The 23,178-nt window shown below is 41.7% G+C and overlaps 1 protein-coding gene across 1 annotated transcript in view; it reads right to left on the bottom strand.

The window, feature by feature from the left end:
* The window catches only part of dnah9l (dynein, axonemal, heavy polypeptide 9 like), a 33,959-nt gene extending 11,002 nt beyond the window's left edge, over positions 1-22,957 (bottom strand). The window contains exons 1-61 of the mRNA XM_069706105.1: positions 22,870-22,957; positions 22,294-22,505; positions 21,946-22,179; positions 21,534-21,701; positions 20,907-21,023; positions 20,537-20,674; positions 20,153-20,277; positions 19,617-19,812; positions 19,057-19,161; positions 18,745-18,936; positions 17,841-18,041; positions 17,399-17,734; positions 17,214-17,291; positions 17,075-17,130; positions 16,816-16,936; positions 16,535-16,704; positions 16,128-16,350; positions 15,926-16,042; positions 15,642-15,728; positions 15,345-15,503; positions 15,024-15,107; positions 14,753-14,911; positions 14,416-14,538; positions 12,797-12,919; positions 12,297-12,521; positions 11,982-12,200; positions 11,517-11,684; positions 11,012-11,137; positions 10,820-10,927; positions 10,598-10,729; positions 10,343-10,503; positions 10,042-10,198; positions 9,780-9,925; positions 9,562-9,678; positions 9,337-9,475; positions 9,021-9,113; positions 8,653-8,847; positions 8,275-8,352; positions 7,934-8,066; positions 7,402-7,529; positions 7,065-7,213; positions 6,810-6,960; positions 6,560-6,691; positions 6,274-6,447; positions 5,972-6,176; positions 5,329-5,494; positions 5,092-5,194; positions 4,560-4,697; positions 4,336-4,437; positions 3,966-4,127; positions 3,659-3,742; positions 3,179-3,288; positions 2,914-3,076; positions 2,651-2,774; positions 2,237-2,379; positions 1,924-2,085; positions 1,533-1,592; positions 1,259-1,432; positions 1,022-1,168; positions 680-793; positions 257-400 (exon numbers count right to left, since the gene is read on the bottom strand). Of these exons, the coding sequence (XP_069562206.1) occupies positions 257-400; positions 680-793; positions 1,022-1,168; positions 1,259-1,432; positions 1,533-1,592; positions 1,924-2,085; positions 2,237-2,379; positions 2,651-2,774; positions 2,914-3,076; positions 3,179-3,288; positions 3,659-3,742; positions 3,966-4,127; positions 4,336-4,437; positions 4,560-4,697; positions 5,092-5,194; positions 5,329-5,494; positions 5,972-6,176; positions 6,274-6,447; positions 6,560-6,691; positions 6,810-6,960; positions 7,065-7,213; positions 7,402-7,529; positions 7,934-8,066; positions 8,275-8,352; positions 8,653-8,847; positions 9,021-9,113; positions 9,337-9,475; positions 9,562-9,678; positions 9,780-9,925; positions 10,042-10,198; positions 10,343-10,503; positions 10,598-10,729; positions 10,820-10,927; positions 11,012-11,137; positions 11,517-11,684; positions 11,982-12,200; positions 12,297-12,521; positions 12,797-12,919; positions 14,416-14,538; positions 14,753-14,911; positions 15,024-15,107; positions 15,345-15,503; positions 15,642-15,728; positions 15,926-16,042; positions 16,128-16,350; positions 16,535-16,704; positions 16,816-16,936; positions 17,075-17,130; positions 17,214-17,291; positions 17,399-17,734; positions 17,841-18,041; positions 18,745-18,936; positions 19,057-19,161; positions 19,617-19,812; positions 20,153-20,277; positions 20,537-20,674; positions 20,907-21,023; positions 21,534-21,701; positions 21,946-22,179; positions 22,294-22,505; positions 22,870-22,942 (8,829 nt within the window). The 5' untranslated portion in view covers positions 22,943-22,957. The remainder of the gene's footprint in view (positions 1-256; positions 401-679; positions 794-1,021; positions 1,169-1,258; positions 1,433-1,532; positions 1,593-1,923; positions 2,086-2,236; positions 2,380-2,650; positions 2,775-2,913; positions 3,077-3,178; positions 3,289-3,658; positions 3,743-3,965; positions 4,128-4,335; positions 4,438-4,559; positions 4,698-5,091; positions 5,195-5,328; positions 5,495-5,971; positions 6,177-6,273; positions 6,448-6,559; positions 6,692-6,809; positions 6,961-7,064; positions 7,214-7,401; positions 7,530-7,933; positions 8,067-8,274; positions 8,353-8,652; positions 8,848-9,020; positions 9,114-9,336; positions 9,476-9,561; positions 9,679-9,779; positions 9,926-10,041; positions 10,199-10,342; positions 10,504-10,597; positions 10,730-10,819; positions 10,928-11,011; positions 11,138-11,516; positions 11,685-11,981; positions 12,201-12,296; positions 12,522-12,796; positions 12,920-14,415; positions 14,539-14,752; positions 14,912-15,023; positions 15,108-15,344; positions 15,504-15,641; positions 15,729-15,925; positions 16,043-16,127; positions 16,351-16,534; positions 16,705-16,815; positions 16,937-17,074; positions 17,131-17,213; positions 17,292-17,398; positions 17,735-17,840; positions 18,042-18,744; positions 18,937-19,056; positions 19,162-19,616; positions 19,813-20,152; positions 20,278-20,536; positions 20,675-20,906; positions 21,024-21,533; positions 21,702-21,945; positions 22,180-22,293; positions 22,506-22,869) is intronic.
* Positions 22,958-23,178: the final 221 nt, after the last annotated feature.

The raw sequence follows: 23,178 nt of genomic DNA on the forward strand, positions 1-23,178 counted from the left end.
ACAAAGTCAGTGTAATGTCGGGTTAAGATCATATATGAACAGAGCAGGTCATTGTTTGGGGGAATCATGAGCAAGTGCGTGTGTTAAGGACATTTCTATCAGGGACTCCAGCATGCTCTAACCGGCCCTTCAACGAAACCAAAAGGACTATTTCCACTAGGTAAGAATACGTCTGTCACGGACAGTCTTCTTTTGTGTGCGACTTGTAAAAGTTCACATGAGATAACAGCTAAAGTACATTCCTCTAAAATATCACCTTGCTCATGACCACCTTGGAGGCCTTCCAGCTGCGATCTTTAGGGATTCGGCCTTGAGGACCCAGGAGCACCAGAACAGCTGCTGAGACGTTGGTGACAATAGCTGGAGGGTTGGGAAACGTTCTCAGCTCTGTCAGGTTCAGCTGGATCACAAACAAACACACACACACACACACACACACACACACACACACACACACACACACACACACACACACACACACACACACACACACACACACACACACACACACACACACACACACACACACACACACACACACACAGTTGGGGGTTTGAGTCAGAGACAACTTTGTAACGTGATTTTCTTTCACTTACAACGAACATAATATGAAATTGATTAAAATTAAAATCAGAAATCAAATGTGGTGAAACGGTCGAGGAGCCTGTGTGTGTTTTACTCTGTTTAGTGTGTTGAGGGCTGTGTTGGCTGCCTGAAGGGCAGGTTCAGCCTTCACCAAGTCCTCTTCAGTCTCCTGCTGCTGTTTGGTCACTTTAGCTTGAATTGCTGCCACCTGAATAATCACAAAACAACACAAAACGTGTGAAGTCATCTATGGATGGATTGTTGCGAGTTCAGCTTATTTCTGAGACATGTTATTACCTCTCCCCTGTTTTCCATGGAGCATATCATCATGGAAGTGGCATTAAATGAACCTCAAAATGTGCTGTAATTTTGATAATACGCAGCTTCATGCCTACTCTGTTGCTTCTTAAGAGGCCCTGGAGTCACACCCTCTTACCCTTTGCTCCTCAGCATCAGCTACAGCTCTCTCTAGGTTGAGCTTGTCAGTTTGTTGTCCTATCTTAGCGATTAGAGCTTCGATATCCGTGTTCCTCTGCCACAGCTCCACCTCCTGCACTGCTAACTTAGCTTTCAGATCCTCCACCTGAAAAAAGAAAAGAAAGTACACTAACAGACAGTAGATGGATCACAAACTGTGGCTTGCATTAGTGCAGTATGGTGTATGTTCACTGACCTGTGAGGCAGTAGTCTGCAGTTTCTGCAGTCCATTCTCTAATCTTTCCATCTTCTGAGTCAGCTCGGTGCGTTTCTTTGCCAGCAGGTTGTCATACAGCTTCATAAACTCCAGGAAACTCTTTGGAGTGATGTAGTTGAAGTGCTTCTCATTCTGCTGGTACTTGACACTCACCTGTATGGTGAAGTCAAAACAGGAAAAAAAAAAACAGCAAATCATATTACGGAAGATTTGAGAAAGGTTTTCTCATTCATAGTCCTTTGCAGTTGCTCACCTCGTTAACGATTGTGTGGGCGTAGGAAATGAACTCACTGATGGATGCCCTCACATTTGGCTGCACGGCATGAACACACATGGATTCAGGACATGATCACAATGTACTCACAGAGTAACTATAATTTTTTTTCAGTAGATGTATACAATAATATAAATAATATAGATTCACTTGAGCCATACAAACATGTTTTAGGTCATTACTATAGATGTTACAGAGATACTATATCTCCATAATAAAATCTCTACCGTTTGAGACATTTAAATCATGTTCAAAGTGGAAATGCCAACTCACAGAGACAATGTGGCCCTTTGCACATATGCATTTCAGTTATCCTACAGGTAAGTAGCAGATCTGTGTTATCGTGAGTACTAGCTCAACTAATTGTTACCTCCAGCGCAGGTATCTTCTCTATGAAGGTAGTGCTGACGGACTGCAGAGCCAGCTGAGGCCACGGGTGGAACCAGTTTATGGCAGTACAGTTAACCAGAGCTGGAAACTTCCGGGCACGAGTTCGCAACGTGAATCCGACTGGAGAGAAACATAAGACCACCTGCAGGACATGGAGGGGGGCGGGAGCATGTGGGAAAAAAAAAAAGCAAAAAGCAAAGTCACATTTTAGAATCAATGAAGTAGAAAAATGTGTTTGAATAACTCATGGTATTATATGACACTAATATGATATGATAAATGATGTTTCAGACCTTGAGCTGTCTTCGTATTCTTTCAATAAAAAAGCTCCAGCAGTTGTCTCTGGTATCTATGAGTCCTAATCCCCTCAGCTCCATACGGATTGACGTCACAATCATATCCACTTCTTCATCACTGAACAGGTCTGGAATATCCCCTGAATAACATAAGCAATACAAGATAAGTCCTACTTTTATAAAGCCACAACTTCTCTCTTTCAGGTCATTTACTTGGCTGCAATGTTGTTTCTCTGACAGTGAGTGAGAGAGCTGTCAGTCTCACATAACACACACTACTTGTGTTGTTTCGCCGGCCTCTCTGACATGTCACAAGTCTGTGTGATATGTGAGGAGGAGAAATGTGAAAGCACGCTCATTCCTTGGCTTATTAAAGGAGTAGACACTGACGCAGTGTCGGTGTAGCCAAACCTGAAGCCAGCATGTCGTTGATGAGCACCAGGAAGCGTTCATCTGGAATCTGGGCATCTGTGTGAAGGAACACTGTCCCAATGTTCTTTACCCCCACCTTTATATACAATGCTGCTATATCACTCTGCACGTGAGGGGTGCAGCAAAGGGACAAAGCAGAGAAATATATAAGAAATATAATGTATTACACAGTATCAAACCTTGTAATGACAATAGAAGGATGGCTTTTTATAGATGTTGTGCGTGTGTAAATGCCTGTTTACTTTGAGGTCATTGATGCCGTAGCCTTTACGCAGCGTGATCTGGAAAACTTCCAGCATGCTGAGGAAGGCAGCCAGCCGACACAAACTCTGCTTCCCGCTGCCGCCGACCCCAACCAGCAGAGCGTTGCCATAGGGGGCCTCCAGGATACGACTGATACGACATCTGAATGGAGACACCACAATTCATGGTGCATTTATTGTCTGTGTTTTGCAATTGCACACATATTCATAAATCCTTGTCTGTGCATGTTAGTATGTTTCTTACACATGCTGGATGGCTTCCTCAAACAGTACCAGGTTCATAACAGCATGCAGCTCATTATAGTGCTCCAGAGCATCTGCCAGTGTCTTCTGGAGCTTCTCCCAGTCTGAAGCCTGACAAGATGTGCAAACAAACAAATGAACCTGGTTCTTTTGAGTCACTATGTGGTGGCTTCCAGATATGTAATTAAATTAAGTTACCCCACATAGAAAAGAAAGGCAATCAGTTTGCTAATGACTGTGCATTCATCTTCATTTACCTCCAGATAGATCAGACATGACAGCAGAATTTGTGTCATTAGGTCTTTGAATACGTCCACTACTGATAATCGACATACTAAATTGATTAAAGTCAAAAACAATTAAAGTCAACCAATTTTTATTACCACTGTTAATAAAGAATAAATGAGAGTTTGAAATGAGCAACATGGAGTCCAGCCCGGAAAACCTCTGACTATCATGTGTGTGTATGAATGTGTCAAACCTGGTGATAGCGAGGCTCTCCCACTCCCAGGGCAAAGTGACAGTACACCAGAGGCTGGTGGATAAAGATGGACTCATCTATTCCCTATGGAAGTTTGGCAGCAACAGAAACAACAAGCAATGAAATACTGCCACAGTTAAACTGTCTTCCAAAAGCTAGAAATATATATTGTAAACTGAATATCTGAAAATCTATATTGTGAACTACAAAAATCACGTGTGTTTTTGTTTTTACAACCTTCTGCCACCAGGTGATGCTGGGTGGAACGAAAAAGATAATATATTAGATGTTACTGTATGTTCCTTACCTCAAAATATCTCTTGCCAGTGTCCAGCAAGATCTTATTGAAGAGTTCCACATCCTTTTCCTCCATCAGTTTGTCGGCGTACACCCTGGAGCTCTCATGGAGCCACAGGTGAACTAGGTCCATGGGGTAGCGGATACTCTCCGGCAGGGTGAACAGGATACCCTACATATCAGGAGTAAAACAATACGTGATGAGATTACACTTGACTGTAGTCGCAGTTTATGTGCTGCAAAACCAGTTACCTGTATCACCCGGAGCTAAACTGGAGTTATTAATCTTCTATTATTCTTCTATAACACTATTAACATTTAACACAGCAGTCATTTCACTTAACGTAGTATTTAGGATGACTGCACACAGAGCGTGTTACCTGGAATATGTTGGAGAGGTCTCGCAGGTTGAAGATATAGTGGAAGCGAATAGCAGTAGGGAGAAAGTTCTGGCTGATTTTCTTGTGCAGACAGATAGCTGCCTGCATGAGCAGACCCAGACATACAGATGGGAAGTGTCAAGGATGTAGTGGCTGATAAATGGATGTTTGCATGCATACACATTAGGTTTTAATGGAGACAAATGCTGCACTGATAGGTGTACCTGTACGAGGGTCCCGACTGAGCGAGAGACTCCATAGCTGAATCCTCCCTGAAGAAAGTGAGCCGACAGGATGCTGGAGAAGATGGTGGCTAATGCATCAGCACTGGGGAAATGTACTGCAAACACTGAGAAATGCCTCTGGAAGGGAGAAAGTAAAAATTAAGAATAATTACCATTAGGAGTTTATGGCTGGCCCAAACTTTAACTTACTATCATGTTTTATGAACTCCCCCTGAAATCGTATAATACTAAATGTACAATATATTGGTTGTTTATTTTCAAGGCGATTTATTTCTACGTTTTTGCCTATCTATCCTTTCTGTGCATAAGCTGCTTCTTTTTTCTACTACTGATTTAGTAAATTCTGTTTTACTTTTATCATGGAAAATGTATTGTTTCACAATGTTTAAAATCGTAATCAAGTAATATGATGGAGGTAATGGCGATAGAAAGAAGGTTTAGTAAAAACAGCAGTGTTGATTCTTTTTGGAAATACAGTCTGCACTGTATGTGTGTGCATGCCTGGCTGTACCTGCAGTCTGGGGTTGATGGAGAAGCTTCCTGCCGTTGGGTTCATACAGGTGATATACTGGCAGTTATGTATTTCCTTCAATACCAGCCGTTGTCTGTCATACCTAAAAAGTTTAAATTCTTTCAGATTAAAACTGACCATCAGACTCTGTGTAACAGCTGTATACACCAAGTGGCTGCACAGTTGTGCATTTTAACAGTATATATGCTTAGAATATGTGTGTGTGTCTCGTCTTACCAGTGGTTGTAATCAAGGTGCTGGCGTATGAGTGTGTGCGGCTGGACGGTCCCATAAACATCCACCTCAGGCATGTTGAGGTCATCTATGAAGTAGATGAGTCTCTTGGCGGAAGGAGGAGCAAACTTACGACCAGCTTTCTTCTCGAGGGGTTTCTCCAGGACACCTGAGGTGCATATCATGCAGAAGACAGTTTGAGAAAATGATAAACTGTGGATAGTAACTCACTTGAGACAGAAAATATTGCCATTGCTTCAAAGTTTTGCACCAGGGAAGGAGAGATAAAAACTCAAGGATAAATGTTCAGAATAAATAGATTGTTTTGTAATGACGGCTGTGTATTTCCACATGTATAAATCGGCAATGCATTTAACATTTAACACATAATAGACACAGAAAGCGTTAGGATCTAATGTGCTGATACACTGTGTTTCTTAGTATATAAAAACATTATTTCAGCAGTGGAAAGACATTTAAAGAAGAAGGAATAATTTAGTAGATACAGCAGTTTGGACATTGTCAAATAAAATCATTTAACTTAAGTCTTCATACTTGTGCTCCATCACATATCGAGTAAAACGTACATGAGTTTTAATGTTTTGTAAGGACTGTCACCACACACACTTATTGCAGTGGCTCTTACGCTGCAGCATGGCCGACGTGGTGTAGTAGTTGAAGGGGACTTTCGCTACCATGTAGTCCTCCTTCAGCTTGGCCACTTTATCGGACACCAGGATGGTCTTGCCCACTCCTGCGTTGCCTACTAACATGATGGGTTTGCCCCTCTGGAGCAGCAGGTCCATGAAGTGGGTTAGACCGATGGTCTCTGGGGTGTGGACCAGCACCGTCTGAAACAAGGGATCACATGACCTGGGTGACACCTGACTGAGAGTATTCATATAATGTGTTGCAATCCCTGTAATCCCACATTGATTAATCACAGACCTGTAATGGTACATCAGGCTCCAGCTCAAATTGCATCATCTTCTCGCTCCACGGAGTGAATTTTTTAGTCTCAGAGTCGATGAAATAGTCAAAGACAGTGCCCTGTGAGGGAAACTTCACCGCTCTCATCTCTTTGGACCACCAGCGGCTGAATTCGGCACGATAGTCGTTCAGCTGAAATGGGTGACAGGTGAACAGACTGTCATAATGTGAGAAAATGATCTGAATTATCTGATTAGCTGGAAGGAGTTTTAGTTCTTCATGCAATTATTGAGTCACCACGCACATGATCCTGAAAGAGAGCTCCTCCAAAAGCCCAGACGCAGGCGAAGACAAAGTAAATCTCATAAAGTTCTCTTGGGGAGTCAGCTGGAGTGTTTTCTGCTGTCAACAGGCAGTCCAACAAGGAGCACAGGGTCTGATGGATCAAAATACACAGATGCTACATTAGACTGAACAAAATAAAGGAGCTCTCTCATGTGCATTTAAATATATTATAACTCTTTGGCTTGTAGGTGGTATACAGAGGAACACACCTGTACCATGCTGTTTTCTGGAATAGGAGTGATGGTTTTCAGGTTGCAGCGGACTTGTTCCAGGCAATAGGGAACATACTTATCAAACAAAATGGTGAGGTTGGCTCGCTCTGATTGGGCCTGTCGGGTGTCTATCCAACTTGTCACATAACTGAGAATACAGTGAAGGCAGCACTGCTAACAAAATACAACTACAGAAAAGTGAAGTCCATGATTTTATGTGTGCATTTGTTTTTATGCTTGTGTGTGTCTTACAAGCTCCAGCCAAGGTCCTGCGGGTTGACATAGAGTATTCCTGCCCTGGACACTGTGGCTGGAGTGGCTGCCTTCAGATGAGAGATCTCAAAGAGTAGACGCATGGAGGAGGACAAACTGATCCTCTCGTTACTGGCAAGAGTCAGAACCTGGATGAAAGGGTGAAAATAGAAGGGGTGGAGCTTAAGCATTGGTCCCAAAATACTGACTGCACTGACAAAAATGTGTGTGCAAGTTTTTTTCTTTGGGTCAGTTAACATAAAAATAACATTAGATAAAAGCCAAAATCCAGCATGAGGAGCATGAAAACAAAAGGACAATATAAGAGCACTTTCACCTTATTGTCATCCATAACTGTGTTTAGTGACTCGATCCACATGGGGTCAATATCGCCATCCAGAACAATCCACTTGGGTCCATCATGACCCACTGAGGTGAGCTCTCTCATGGTAGAGGAGAACAGACCTAAAGTGGAGTAAAGAAGTAAAACACACAATGGTATAAAAGTAGGATTTTCTTTAGATTGTTCCTCCACCAAGGCGACCTGATAGCTGAGTGGTTAGGATACATTCCGTCGCAGTGATTTTCTGGTTAACATGACATACTATTAATGTTGTACCAAAGCAAACTTATGTAATGAAATTCTTGTAAAATTATTCCATGTGAAAAATATTCAAACAGAAGCTGACTGTGAGCCAGAAAATGTACTTTAACTTTCCAATTAATTCTGAAAAGCGACTTGGGAATAATCACTGCGGCACCAAAATAACTCCGGCTTGACAGCGACCCAAAATGTGGAGGAAACACTCGTTCTCTTCATCATCATTTATTGCTCATGAAATCCCTCGTATAATCCTCAGGCCTCTCACCATCTTTCCACTCTCTAGTAGCAGGGTGCAGGTATCCAAACAGTTCATCTGTCGTAACAGCTTTTGGGTTAATATCATTCCACACTGGCTTCATCTTCATGTTTGCGTAGGTCCTGTGAAGGGTCTTCAAGATCTGGTAAATAAGTAATCATACTTGTAGGACACACTGTGCACCGGGTCTTTTTACAAAAACAAACCCCTCATTGTCACTCAAGATAATCCACAGAAACGGTATTAGGCCATATGTAGTTTGGGTATAGGGGGAAGGGCACATGCATTGTCTTTCAAAATAAAAGCTCAAATTATATTTTGTATATAGTTTCATAGATTTAGGAGTTTACCTGGCTCTTTCCAGTACCCGGTCCACCTACTAAAAACACTGAATGTCTGACAGCCAGCAGCTCCTCCAACTGGGTCACCTGTGGACACACAAACATGGATGTCACAATATCACAAACCATTCCTGAAAATACATAATATAATACTGCTGATTACAAATGAGCATTTCTTTCTCACAAAAAAACAGACCTGTGTTTAGGTTTGCATTTATCTTCCTACAAAAATTATGTTCTGCGTATTCTCCTATGCTAAAACTAGTGAAGCATGACATGTACTGTACCTGGCAAATCCATCAAAAATATATATAAAAGAAATACTGTTAATATGCCACTGAAAAAGACACATTTCAACATTTAACTCATGCTAAAGTAAAGAGGCACCTTGAGAATGAAGTTTTCCTCGGGTTGCAGACGCAGCTCGCTGACTGACTGTCGAACAGCGTTTTCTAGCTTTGGGTCTCTCTTCCTGGGCACGTCCAGCTGAGGAAACAGGTCGCTGATCAGCCCAAGGAATATGGGCACATCACTGGTCACTATCTTAGGCAGGTTGAAGTCCCTCAGTGCCCGCATCAGCACCTGGGGAGAAAATTATGGCATCACAGTTTTGATGCCATAATGCAAATGCATTCATAAACTCATAAACTCAAATTTGTGGAAATGACAAGCCATAGGATTGCAAACAATTCTTTTACATCCATAAGAGCTGAAACACTTCAATGTGAACAACAGCTTCCATGAATGATGCACACCTGCTCCTCAGGTCTGCTACGGTCCTCCCTCTTGAGAGATCCGGCCACAACCAGGACTGATTTGATAGCACGTAAACCCCAATCATAATGATCCTGACAGACAAAGGAAATAAACTTGTGTGTCATTAAACTAGCATGATAATAAATGCCATTTACACCCTACATTAAAATACCCAATAACATTCCAAATCTTCTCATTTCTTTCATTTGAAATTAAGCCTAGCTTTTCACTCATCCTAAAAACACAACACAAAAACACAATAAATAGTGATAGTATTATTATTCAATGATTTGTCAGATTTGTTTTTGGATATACCTGTTTGGACAGCAGCTCTTTACAAAGAGTGTAGAGGCTGATGAATTTATGTGCTAGTAGACGTGCGTCTATGAATCCTTCAGCCACCAACATAATCTCACAGATGAGCTCAAAGTCTGGGATCACCATTGCACAGGGCCTGAACAGTATCCACAACAATTAGTCCTCTTTGACACTTATTAGCTTTTGTACTTAAAAGTCTCTTCTTCCTCTCGTTATATCGACCTGAATAGAGCCTTGAGGTTCTCCGGGAGTTCAGCCCTGCCGGCGTAACCTGGGTTCAGAGTGATGAAGATTCCAACTGATGGTTTCAGCTCAATCTCCTCTCCCAGGAAATGAAACCTACATATAAAAAAGTGGCAATTACACATTGCTAAAAGGGAAAAAAAATGTTGAACAGATTTCCAGACAAATGAAGGAATACTCATTATTTCCACATATACCTCTGTTTTTTGTTGCGCACAGCATCCTGTATAGTCTTGACCTGCACGGCCACCACAGACAGAACGTCCACTGAGATCCTGTTGAATTCATCAAAGCAACCCCACACTCCTGTCTGAGCCAGACCCTTATAGATGTTACCTATGGACTGATGACATGATGGAGACAGAGAGAGAAGCTGAAGGGTGGAATAAACATAAATGACAATATAAATGGATTCTATGTTGCATTAAGTGAGAAGAACATCTGTGCGGTCCATGCTACCTTGTAGTCCATCTGTTCAGAGCAGTTGAACACATAAACCATGATGCCCAGGGAGCGTCCCAGGTCCTTAGTAGTTTCTGTTTTACCAGTGCCAGCTGGGCCTGATGGGGCACCACTCATCGTCAGATGGAGGGACTGAGTCAGGGTTATGTAACACCTGACAGCGGTCGGTTTACATAAAAAAATCATAAACAGAAAAACACAATCAGTAACCAAAGTAATAACATCTGTGTATTTGTAAATAATAATATGTATGTGCATGTACAGGTGAATCGTCATGCCTATATGCCTATATGCATACCTGTCAGTGAGTGGGGTGATGACCAGTCTGTTAGTGTTCCCCAGGTATTCATAACTAAACTGGAACTGGGCGTCACAGATGTTCACGTAACAGTGTCTCGTTTGTTCATCCCAGCGATGGCGTAACTGGGACAGCCATGCAAATGCCTGTCCTGTTGTCACCTAAAGAAAAACACAGTAAAAACAACCGTAAAGTCTAAGAGCTTAGATAAAGTTTAATAAAAAAATATAAATATTATTATACTAATATTAGTACCTTTTGAGTAATGAGATTGGCAACCACATCTCGAGCATGGACATCGATGGTGCAGATCGTCATAATTTTCTGTCGGTCTCCAGGAGTTAGATCTCCGAGCAGCATGTGTATCAGTGAGTTGAGCTGTGTGATCTAGAAAACAAGGATTCAGCAAACATCATCACGCAAAACAACCCCTGTGTTCACCCTCCAGCCTCACAATATCTTACTTCACAGCACTACCTGTTTCCTGTTGTAGTCTTTCAGAGCTGTCTCAAATCCTTCCTCCACCCTCTCAAAAGCAATGCCCACATCTGTGGCCCACCACACCTGACTACCAGTCAACCCCACCTGTGAATGGAGAGAAAACACAACGGATAAGGTGTGTGTTTATAAAGTTAAGATGGGAATTCTACAGAGATGACATTATCAGACCTGTGCAGGGTAGTCAAAGAGCCACTGGTCTCGGGGTTTGTCCTCATAGGCAGCTACAGCTTCCTGTATCTCCTTTCGCACTGTACAGCGCATGGTGCTCTCTAAGGCACTTAACCAACACTCTGCCTGATGAGAAAAAAAAAAAAAAAAACTAGTAAAAATGTTAACAAACAAATCGAAATAGAATCGCATGCTATATACTGTATCATTTGAAAAAAGGAAGGAAATCATAACAAATATGTGTTAATCAAAGGCAACCGGACATGCTTGAGTTTCTTTTTCTTCTTCTTTAGTTCCTCAGTACTGAAGCAGCCTTTTGTATGAGGTGAAACATCTTGCCTTTGAATAACACATATCTTACCTTCACAGACATATAGTAATATACATACTGCACTGTATAAAGTTATCCATCTACCATACATGTACTTAGTGAATACAGTGATAACCGAGTATAACTCTACTGCTGTAACTGCACACACAGGAATCAATTGTAGTCTTTCAATACCTGTCCTTCACAGTCACACGGCTCAGAGAATGACACGTATTCTCCCTCCCGGCTGTACATCCCTATAGCAACTGCCTCCCCATCATCCTCCCCTCCTCCAACTCTGTCTGAATCCTTGAAGCGAAGATCTGCTATGTTGTCAAACAGCTTCAGCAAGTGTCTGGTCACCTGGAAAAACACAAACACACGCACTGACTATGGTTCAAGTCTCTTTTAAAATGTATGATGTTTACAGACTGATCTATTGGCTGGAATTTTATGAAAATAAAAAAAGGAAACGAGAATCATTGGCAAATTTCCACTTTGTTTTTCATTCTTCTTTTTTTTTTTTTTTTTTATTAACGTTGTCTACTCCATAACACTGAGTCAAAGTCTGAAAAAGATATTGAACTGATAACCACAATGCGCTGACAATATCTGTATACGTTCTTTCGTGGAAAACATAATCAAATGGTAATCTGTCACCTGCTTGGGCTGTGTTCCCTTGGAGACAATCTCTAGCAGATCTGAGGCAGAAACAAAATAAAATCTGGGGAACGTGAGTCTCTTGGTCTCCAGGTATTCAGCTAGGGCCTTTTCGCAAACAGAGAGCCTCTGCTGTAAAGTTTCCAGGCTCTCCAGGAAGCCATGCTGATTGGTGACGTCTACCACGTTACTGCTCCGCACCACGTCAGTCATCAAACTCTGGATGAAAGGAGCAGAAAAAGAGAAAGGATATGCAATATGATGATACAGTGTGATTGAAGGATGTAGGCCAGAACTCTACTTGGTATGCGTTACCTGAAAGTCAGAGTGTATTCCCTGGAAGCGCTCGGCATCACTGGCCAGCTGGCAACGGATGTCGAGGCTGTTGGTGAAGATGCTGTTGAGGTGGGCCCACGTCTTCTGGACAGACATCCAAGAGGAGATGACCAGGTCAGCCACCATCAGTTTCCTCTGCCATCCACTTACCTCTGCCTGGAAATACTCAATGTATTTACTCATCAGGATATTCTGCAGCTGCACCTGAGAAAAATTAAACAGAATTTTTACACGGTGGTCTGTACGAAGACACTTTCATGCACTGTTACACAAATCACATGAGAATTTCTGCATTCCCCATTCACTGTGTATTTCTACCTCTTTGGCTGAAGTCAGCTACGTCTTTGATGTCAACAAGTCAGTGTGACACTAATGAGCCCAAGCCCTTCATGCTAAAACTTAACTATGAAACATTATAATACATTTGTCTTTTGATATAATAAAATCAAGTACATATCACATGCGGTACTCAAGGTCACCTGGTTGTCCTCTAGTGTCTCGATCAGATTCTCGTCTGCTTTGAGCAGTGGGGTTCCTGTGCTGGTATGAGTCTCATACGACAGTGACATAACACTCCATGTCTGGGTTATCGCTGCCAAAACCTATCAAGCAAATGCAGAATACATGACTTGTGACAGCTGACACCGGAAGACAAGAAAAAGAAAAGAAAAAAAAAGAAAGTAGGATAAACTTTAAAGGGTGTTATTGAGTATGTTATGTCTCATTTCTATATCATTACTTGTGAGTTCACCTGTCTTGTCCATTGTGGATGTGCTTTCTGATTCTTTGATAGATAGATAGATAGATACTTTATTAATAAAATGAATTTTTTTTCACCAGAGCAGCATATACAGTACAGGGCAAAGCAATAAAAAAATGACAAATACAAAAAAATAAAGGTAGTATAAAATATGAAATATATACATTTAAAAAAATAAAAACACATTATATACAAATACAAATAGTATAATATTAAATTAAACTAAAGTAAACCAAACAGCAGTGCAATGAATTAAACAAACAAACAAACAAACAAACAAACAAACAACAGTGTAGCGGTGATATTGATGTGTGATAGATTTTGCCAGAGGTGAGTTATTGTATAGTCTTAATCGCTGTGGGCAGGAATGATCTCGTGTATTGGTCCTTGTGACAGCAGAGCTGGATGAGTCTGGTGGAGAAAGTGCTCCGCTTTCCCTGCAGCAGGTGGTGGAGAGGGTGGTCAGGATTATCCAATATGGATAATAGTTTCCTCAGCGTCCTCCTCTCCACCACCTTTTCCAAGCTGTCCAGTTTGCAGCCAATGATGGAGCCGACCTTCTTAACCAGTTTGTTAAGTCTGTTGGTGTCTCTGGCTCCAAAGCTGCTCCCCCAGCAGACTACGGAGAAGTACAGTTCACTGGCCACAACAGATGGTAGAACATCTCCAACATCTTACTGCACACATTGAAGGATCGAAGTTTCCTCAAGAAAAAGAGTCGACTCATCCCCTTCTTGTAGACAGCGTTGATGTTGGTCTTCCAGTTCAGTCTGTTGTCGATGGACACACCCAGGTACTTGTACTCCTCCACCATGTCCACATCCTCTCCCAGAACACTCAGCGGTTGTGGAGCCGTCGTCTTCCTCCTGAAGTCGACCACCATCTCTCTGGTCTAGACCACGTTCAGGAGCAGGTGATTTCCACCAGCCCACTCCACAAAGTCCTCCACTACTGCCCTGTACTCCTCCTCCCATCCATCCCTTATACACCCAACCACTGCAGAGTTGTCAGAGAACTTCTGCAGATGGCATGACTCCGAGTTATACAGGAAGTCAGTGGTGATTTGTTCTCTTATTATTAAGTAAAAGGTTGAAGATACATGTTACAGTCAAAGGATTTGGGTCTGGGCTGACTTTTTGGTAAGATAAAAAATTCATTTTTCAAACAGGAAATCCATCTCAGTAGATTTCTATTGTTAAGTTTAAACTGTTAAAAAAAACTATGACAGACTTAACAAGGAATCGTTTTGCTTCATCAATTCTTAAATACCTCAATCCAAATATCTAATGCATTAATAAAAACAGCACTGTGTTATTATTGGGTGGTCTGGATTCCTACCTTCTCAATGCCCATTTCTTTCACAGCCTTGTCCACTATGTTTTTAACCTCATCCTCTACACGATGAAGCTGCAATTCCAACAGGTCCCCCAGGGTGGTGCCCTGGCCCATCACAAACCTGACCTGAGGAACACAAACAATACATTGAAGCTGTGAATGTGATTGGATTTCAGACAAAGATAAATGGGTTCAGTGAACCTGGAGATGAGTCTGCAGAGTAGGAGAATAAAGGTAGAGTACATGAAGACCTGCAGAACATTATCACCGATGACACATTATCAAATTAGTAGGAGACATGGTGAAGCAGCAGCAGCAGCAGAAAAGACTTATGTTATACCCCGGTGGTGTTCATCAGCTGTTGCCAGTGTCTCTTCCTGACAGCAGAGTTCTGCAGCTCGTTCACGGCTCTCAGAGAAGTCAGCAGGTTTTTTACAGTTGATTCCAGACCCATATAGACGTCCCACACTCGCACCTCCTTTTCCAGCATCTTCATTTCCTTCAACACACAAGACAAACACTCACAACTATAGAAAAACCTTTTTAAACCTTGCATGAACTAAAAAAATTGTGTATAAATCAAAATATTTCTCCACAGAAGCTTGTCATACTTTAGCAAACCGCCGGAGCTCCATGTCCATCTGCTCAACGTTGATCTCTTTCCAGGGAGTCTTTGTCCAATCCGTTATGCTGGTCTAGGATTCATAAGAGATTGAAAGGATTATTTGATTCATTCTCTACTGATTTTCAAAAAGGGACATCTCTTCTCACTTAGTCTACAAGGAAATTAGAGCGCTCAGTAAACTCTAAAACACATCTAAAGATATGGAAAGGATTCAGTTCAAAACATGAGAAAACTGCAGTGTGGATATTTTCTGTATATTTTTTTCTCACAACTCCCTTCTGATTATGGAGCTCAAACACATATGGACCTTCACAAAGATGACCATGTCCCAGACTGCTTTGACGAGTATGATGTCGGAGCGACACTGCCGTAGCTGCTTGTAGTCGGGGAAGCCGACCTCAAACAGATCAGCTGTGTCCTGCAGCGTCTTCATTTCCATCTCCATCACTGCTACTGCTTGATTAGACTGCAGACACACATGTCAATGGGCTGTTCATTAAAATTGTACTGTTTAATATATTTGATTTAATCATAGGCTAACTACTACTTTGAAGAATGACTGCCAGGTTTTCTTTATTTAATAAGTGGCAAAAGAATGTCTCACCTTATCAATTAGTTTATATGGCTCCTCCACACTGATCTTAAAGATTGATTCAGTACGAAACTGCTCTCTGAACTCGTGCTGCTTGACCTAAGATGTGAAAATATGAAAAATGTAAGATTCATGCATATCTGCCTCCACCTCTCCATCAATCAGCGACAGACACTGGGAGGTGTGGCATCATATATAATGCAGGACAGAAAGTAAGAAGGTTTATATGTCAGACATTGAGCTCTTTGTAAAGGGCTGCCAATCTGACATCCTACCCGAGTCACATGCAGCCTCACCTCAAAGTGGACACACTTCCTACGTATAACTGCAACTTCATTTGACTGCAGTGGTGCCACTTCATGTTTGACCGTAAAAGCAATTTTTCGGAGACTGTTCCACTTTTCAGGCAGCTCCTGTGTTTTGTGGCAAAGGAGGAAAGTATGTAATGTGCTTAAAACTGTAGGTATCTGCTATGTGTGTTTGTGGATTGGTACGCACCTCTAGCTGCGTGTAGACGCTCTCCGGAAGCTGCTGTCCGTAGGTCTTGAGGAGTTCAGCTGTAGATTTGAGCGGTTTGAAGTGCTGTTCGCTGCTGATCTGTCGGTCTCGTATGGCCATGAGGTGTCCCATTATGTCCACGAGGCCTGCATAGTTGCCATCTGACACCTTAGCGGAGAGACCACGGGCTGTGTCCTGGACAAAATGAGATAACTCCCTCACGCTGTGGGATTAGAGGAAGGAGGAGGATGTGAAGTTTCAGAATTAAAGGCAGTGGCACATTAAATTGATGCTTGAATTGTGATATTGATAAAAAGAAACAGTTCCAACTCCCATTTGTCCACTTAAAGGCACAGACAAAATTAAACTGGCTTTTACACCTATTATGGTACATGTGTTCATCTCACCTCTGGTTTACGTGGTTGAGAAGGTGCTCTTTGAACATCCAGCTCCACTTCTTGATGACATTCATCAGAGTGTGCTTAAAGGGTCGGACGTCGAGCTGCAGCCAGCCACAAAACACCCTCCTGTCCTCCATTTTGCTCACTCGTACATGCAGAGACTCAAACAGATTGATCTGAAAATGAAGAATGATTCGGTGACAAAGGTTGCACCAACCAGCTTTCTAAATGCTGGTTAGTGAAACATAAAAGTTTAAGGATAAATTAATCAAAAATGTGCAACACACTTGTTCTTTAAAGTTGTCCAAGGTGGGAGGGTTCTTTTTCAGCTCATAGTCGGCATAGAGCTCGGCTTCCTCCGTACTTAACACGTGGCCATAAAGCAGGAACTGTCTCATAAATTCAGACCTGTGAATATATAAAAAAAAAAAAAAAAAAAAGGACAAAAAAACTTAAAATGGAATTATCTGTTGTGTGTATTTCTGTGTTAAATTTGATAAATGTAAACAAAAAAAAACTTAAACTTTACAGGTGCGCACATCTGACCTGTCATCAGTCCAGAGGTAGCGGTAGCTGGAAAATGATGCCTGGTATTCTATGACCTGAAAATCAACATAATCTTTACAAATATACTGTGAACATGATACATAAGCCTACATTTGTACACACAAAAAAAGACACTTACTTTAGCAATAGCTGCACGTGCCCGTGACCGGATTATATGACACATCTCTGACAAATCCTCTATTTCATTAATGTCACACTAAAAGGTGAAAAATCAAGATAGCACATGAATGACATGGGTGTGTGTGCAAGAAAATATTTCTATATTTATCTGTTTATAAATCAATAATCTAATCTGTACGACACCTGATAGTTATCTAGCTGCTTGTGGAGTGCCACTCTGGGAATGAAGGATGCCATGCTTGTGATGTTGGCCACCATCTTATCCACAATTTCGTAGAAGTTCCCGCTGTGGTTTAAGTCTAATGAAGGGTCAAAGGTCATCTCGTTGCTGCTGAGCACCAGCTGCACCTCGAACAGTGGTGTGATGCGCTGAGCTGCATCGGTATTGTCCATGAGGTACTGCAGGGAGCAGCGTACTGCGCTGGAGAAGCCCGCTAGGATCATCCGGTCCACATACTCCTTGTAGGCCTGCCACTCACTGCTGTCAGGATCCGTCACACCGAGCAGAGACCGGTTGTCCTGGAGCACAGTGGCAAAAAAAAAAGGGGGGAAAAACCAGATGTTAACATGTACATTATGTGAAGAAATTCTTCTCTTGAGCAAGAAGAATAAGATGTAAAGATACCTGCAGTAGTTTGTGTATCTGCTCTCCTGTACTGGTGATGAGAGCATGCTGTTTGGAAACACTCTCCTCAATGTCAGAGAAGATGAGGAGAGTAGAATCACGTCTCTTTCTGGTGATGAAAGCCCGGTTGCTGAATTTACCCATAAGTGCCTGGATGGCCTCCACGTTAGCTTTACTCATCTGGACACGATTGGAAATGTTCTGGCGAGAGCAAAAAAGAGAAACTCTTACTGCCAATAATTACATTTCATCATCAACAGCATCATGATGCTTTTTGTTTTTCAAGTGCTTGCTATAGAGAGGAAGCGCTGTGGGACAGGGCCACAGTGATAATGAAGGAAAGTTTGGCTGGTTTCTTTTTCTATTTCAGCCCAAATTTGATCTGAAATAGGCTTTTGACTAAAACTAAAGCAGAACACTGTAAATATCCTGCAAAATAGTGTCAACACATTGTGGTGGCGGGGCGTGGTTTGGCTCAGCTGCAGGAGGGACTGATTGGGGGAGTGGTTCAGGGAACGGTGCCTGGAAGAGGCTTGATTAGCCCCAGCTGAAATGAATCACTGATTGACTCTCTTTTGCCCTTAAAAACCCAAGAAGCAGGACACCACGGGCTCACTCCGGAGGACACAGAGCAGCAGCCTGGCTGGCTGCGGATGATACGTGGGGCCAGTGCTCGAATGACTGAGAGGAGAACACAATGGAGGTGTAATATTGGCTGTGTGGAATGAAACACATTAACACACTATACTTTGGCTGGTTGTTGTGCGTTCGGGCTGGAAGAACCCTTGGTGACGGCAAGATGTCTGTCACACACATGTATTGAAAAAACTGACCTATTACCTTGAACCTTTTGTTTGCTGGCATTTCAGTCAGACCATTTCCCTAAAATAGAAATTTCTAATACCTTGACCAGGTCTCGTGTACTCTGAATGTAGTCCCATAGGTCATCCTGATCCCAGGTCAGCTCTCGGAGGGCCGGATCCAGGTGTCGTCTCATCCCACCCATCTCATTTTTCACCAGTCCCAGCTCCACAGCCAGGATGGTGCTGTGGAGCTGGTTGTACCACTGGGTCACCAAGGTCAGGGTCTGTGTGTACTACATGAGAAAATGCGGCATTAATACTTTAACTCTCTTAACACATTTCGAAAAAACATTTACGGCCACATAGCTCACATATATATCTAATTATGTAACACTAGAAGTCTATTTACTCACCATGTAGAGTCTTTCACGTTTCGAATAGAGGTGCAGAGCTGCTTTAGGAATGTTTTGGTTCTTCAGTATGCTGAGATATTTCACCTCCCTCAGGACCGACGTCAGCTGGGCCCAGTGAGAGGAGGATAACATGTAATAAATAATTTGATCAAATAAGTTATTTCTACTTTCTCTGATTTTGACATTGCTGCTAATGAATATCTATTGATGCTGAACTTTGTTGACTATCATTTTTCTTTTTTTATCTGACTTTTATGTTGGTGAGATTTTATTTGTTTGTTCATCCTGAGCTGAGAAAAACTTTTGATACCAGAAATAGAGACCACTTAAAGTCTCCCTTGTTTCTGCTGGGCTTGAAGAAACTGTCTGACAAAATGTTTAATTTGCAAATTCATACAGTCAAAGCTAGTCTGTTTGATATGTCAGATTTGCCATCTTTCTTCACTTTATGGAACATCTTGGCGGGTACGACTGTAGACACAACACTTCCCAATTATATTTTAACTCTGAATGATATGTTTATTTACGTCTATTACATAATGAATCTCCTTTGTACTTACAGCAGGACTGAAGTTGACGTGGAACAGCCCTGTGTCAGTGTCCAGAGTCAGCAGTGGCTCCTTGAGGTGTGTGTGACAGATTTCCTCCAGGCCCTCGGTCCACTCTGAGAACAGCTCCTCATCATGCTGGTCCAAAACCTCAAGAACACGTTCACACTTCTGGAGGACATCGTCTGCCTCGGCACAACCCAGAGGCCTGAAACAGAAAGAAGGATGGAGGGTGAGAAATGAGGGACATAAAAGGTAGAGAATATGTTGTTTTAGCAGTGTGTGCTAGAATTTATTTCCAAAACACTGATAATTAAATATTATTGCATTAAAATCTGTTTTACAACCAGAATCTCACATATAATTTTAAACGGCTGATTGTTTAAAACCTTTTGAGAGTCTTGTCTGAGAGTCAATCTTTTTAAAGCTTTAAACTATAAATTAACAATAAATAGAGCGCATTATAGTAAACACATGAACAGATGGGTTGGATGCAGGATAGATGTGTGTGTGTCTATATGTGCATGAGGCATAGAGTTGGTCAATACATGTGAGCCAGCTGGCAGAGGTGGCTCCTGTTGGTGAGGATGCGAATCCGAAGCTCCTGCGACCACTTGAGGTTTCCGGCCACTGAAGGCATATTCTTTCCCAGGATCGCACAGCCTGACTGTCTCTGTAACACAAGGCTTCATGTATCTGACTGATGACTGAGTCATTCTTATACTTTAAGTTAATACATTCTCATGGATTTTTGTAACACAAGTGTGTGAGTCATAGTGGCATAATGTGCCAACTCTTAGAGACTTCCCTCTTAAATGGCAGACTATTGTCATTTACCACACCTAAAATAGCTACATTTTTCAATACTCTGTTCTAAAAGTATTCAAATGTGAAAGTCACTGAGAATATTATTTGGCTTCAGTTTCTCTCACCCCGTCTCTGTGTTGATCTAGTATAAACTGACAGCGCTCTATTTCCTGGTTGAACATGGCCAACATCACGTTGTAGTTGGGAGAAAACAGCTGGTGGATTCTGGGTCGCTCAAGCAGTGTGCCAAAAATCTTCAACAACTACTTGGGACACAACAACAGTTTTATGACAGTGGATATTTTTGGCACAAATAACAAAACAAATTGATATTCCCAATAATGACAGAATGCCCCTCAGCATAGATCATTGTCATTATAGTACATAAATATTGCCAAACATTTTCTATTCGCTTTTTGTACACAATACTGTCACTGCGTAGGCATACTACTAAATACAGTCTTGGAATTGTTGAAGGGGTGTGTAAGAGCATACCTTAAAGCCTGACTTCAGGTTTTTGGAGTGCTGAAAGGCCAAATTGAGGACGGTTCCTAATCTTTGGTCAAAATCTCTGTTCTGCTCCACAAAGCGCCTGTAGTGACGCAGAAAGTCCTGGATACATGAAGGCATTAGAGAGGAAATGATGAATACTTTTACTTGCTTTTGTGATTAAAAAGCTTTGATTCCATTCCTATTATTAGGCAATTTTTATTCCATTAAATTTTCAGTCCAGATCCTCAAGTTCTCCTTAATCAGTATTGGCTGGAATAACACTCACTTCAGAAAAATGTATTATAACACAGATCAATTTCTGATTGAGTTCCTGTTCTGAGTCACACTGGAAGCTGTTGTAAAATATTTAGTAAATTAAATATTGATGCACTGACTAATAATGTCTACCTTCACTGGTTCTTGTGTGTTGCTTAGCAACTACTTTGCTTTGCTACCTTTAAATTACTACACTGCTGGGCAGAAAAATGACATCTAATTGTTATTTTTTATTATTTGGCTGTGCCTGTCAATTACACTTACAAATCACTGCGAATCACAACCCTTTGGGGCTTATTAATTAAATAACAGTGTGATATCAGAGACAACTGCAACAATCTCATTAGGTCTCACGTCATTAGTGTAATCCAAGGGATCATATTTGCTCTCTCTGAGGGTCCGCCAGCGGTCGTGAAACTCCTCGCTCATGCCGAACACCATCTCGCTCAGGATTTTCCCTCTGGATCCGCCAAGTTCAATTTTCTCCAGCTTCAGAAAGTCCAGTGCTGTGGCGAAAAGTTCCTATGAAGGAGATGAGAAACACCACTGGTGGATCGGGGTGATAGTAAATCAAATATATTCTTAACAAATTAATTTATTGCAGTTTACTTGATGTAAATATGCTGATAATAATGACTTTTAGAATCAAAATTTTCTACCAAGTCTTTAAAAAAAAATTTTTTTTTAAAGAAGTGTCAGCCACATATGCATTTAAAATGTTTCCAATAAAACCAACACATAGATCTACGCATGGCAGCACACAAACCTCGATCATTAGAAGCCTTTCCATGATGTGATCTGAACGCTGGAACACAAGAGTCGCTGGAAAGTCCCACAGCTTGATGTTCTGGCTGTGTCTGTAGTAATTTGGGATCCGCTGGCGGTGGTTGTGAAACAACTGCTTGAAGGTACGCAGGACAGAGATGCTTATCTGTACTCTCTCCATCCCCTCCTCCAGCTCCATCTTAAACAGTTCTTCTGGGATAAGGTAGGCAAAGGCCTGTATACAGATACACAATACTTGATGTGACATAGACTTAGCTGTTTATGTCACTTAATTTATTTTCTTTTGTCTCCCTTTCTTTCACATATCGACAGACATGCATCACTGTACCTTTTCAATGATCAGGTTGCAGAACTCCTGCAGGAGGACTACCATGCGCTGCGGGGTGCAGTAGTACTGGGAATGACTCCAGATGAGACAGAGTGTGTGAAAAAGACGAGGCAGCAGAGAATCCACCTGTGGAAAAGTCCTCTCTTCTAAGTTGCTGATCTGTCTCCTCAGAGGTCGTAGATACAGATCTATGTCCTCTGCTTCCAGCACAGCTGTGATAATTACATCCAGAGGTATTAGTGGATAACATGAACGTAACAGGGGATTACAGGTGCCCCAGTTGTTGTGGTCTGAGATTGATATTTTTTAGGAACGACATCAGTGTGATTGCCACACTGCCCACCTTTGCGAAATTAGCATGACAAAACACAAAAAAAAGGCAAAGAAGAGCTGCCTTTGAGTATTAATATGAAATATATAAGTTATCAGGCTTTATATAGAAAACAACAGAAGTTATTTGTGCAGTATGTATTAAGACAATTTGTTTCTTAAGTCAAACTAAATTAGAAAGTGGGCTGTGAGAGACTAGATGACAGAATGAGGGAAATCATTAATTAGCACTGATAAACGATCTACCCTCATTGACTTTGAGGCAGACATCCTTAAAGGCGGAGTAGTAGCTGCTCTTGACTCTTCTCAGGATCTCCATGATCTGCTCCACTTTGGGGCTCTGGATCTGAAGACAAAGACATCATAATGGGATGCACATTAAGTCACCACATTGTTACATTGTTAGGTAAACCTGTAAGATCTATTGCAATGAAATATAAACAAGCAAGAAAAGAATCATTCTAACATTAATTTACAAAGTTAATAATGATCAGGTTTTGATCGAGAGCTGCAGTTTTGTTTCGCCGACACCCCTGCCTGCTTCCACAGAGCCTG

This window comes from Brachyistius frenatus, unplaced genomic scaffold, assembly GCF_029030835.1.
Source record: "Brachyistius frenatus isolate BFR_SWC_R1_liver_20210118 unplaced genomic scaffold, ASM2903083v1 Contig_61, whole genome shotgun sequence".
NCBI lineage: Eukaryota > Metazoa > Chordata > Actinopteri > Embiotocidae > Brachyistius > Brachyistius frenatus.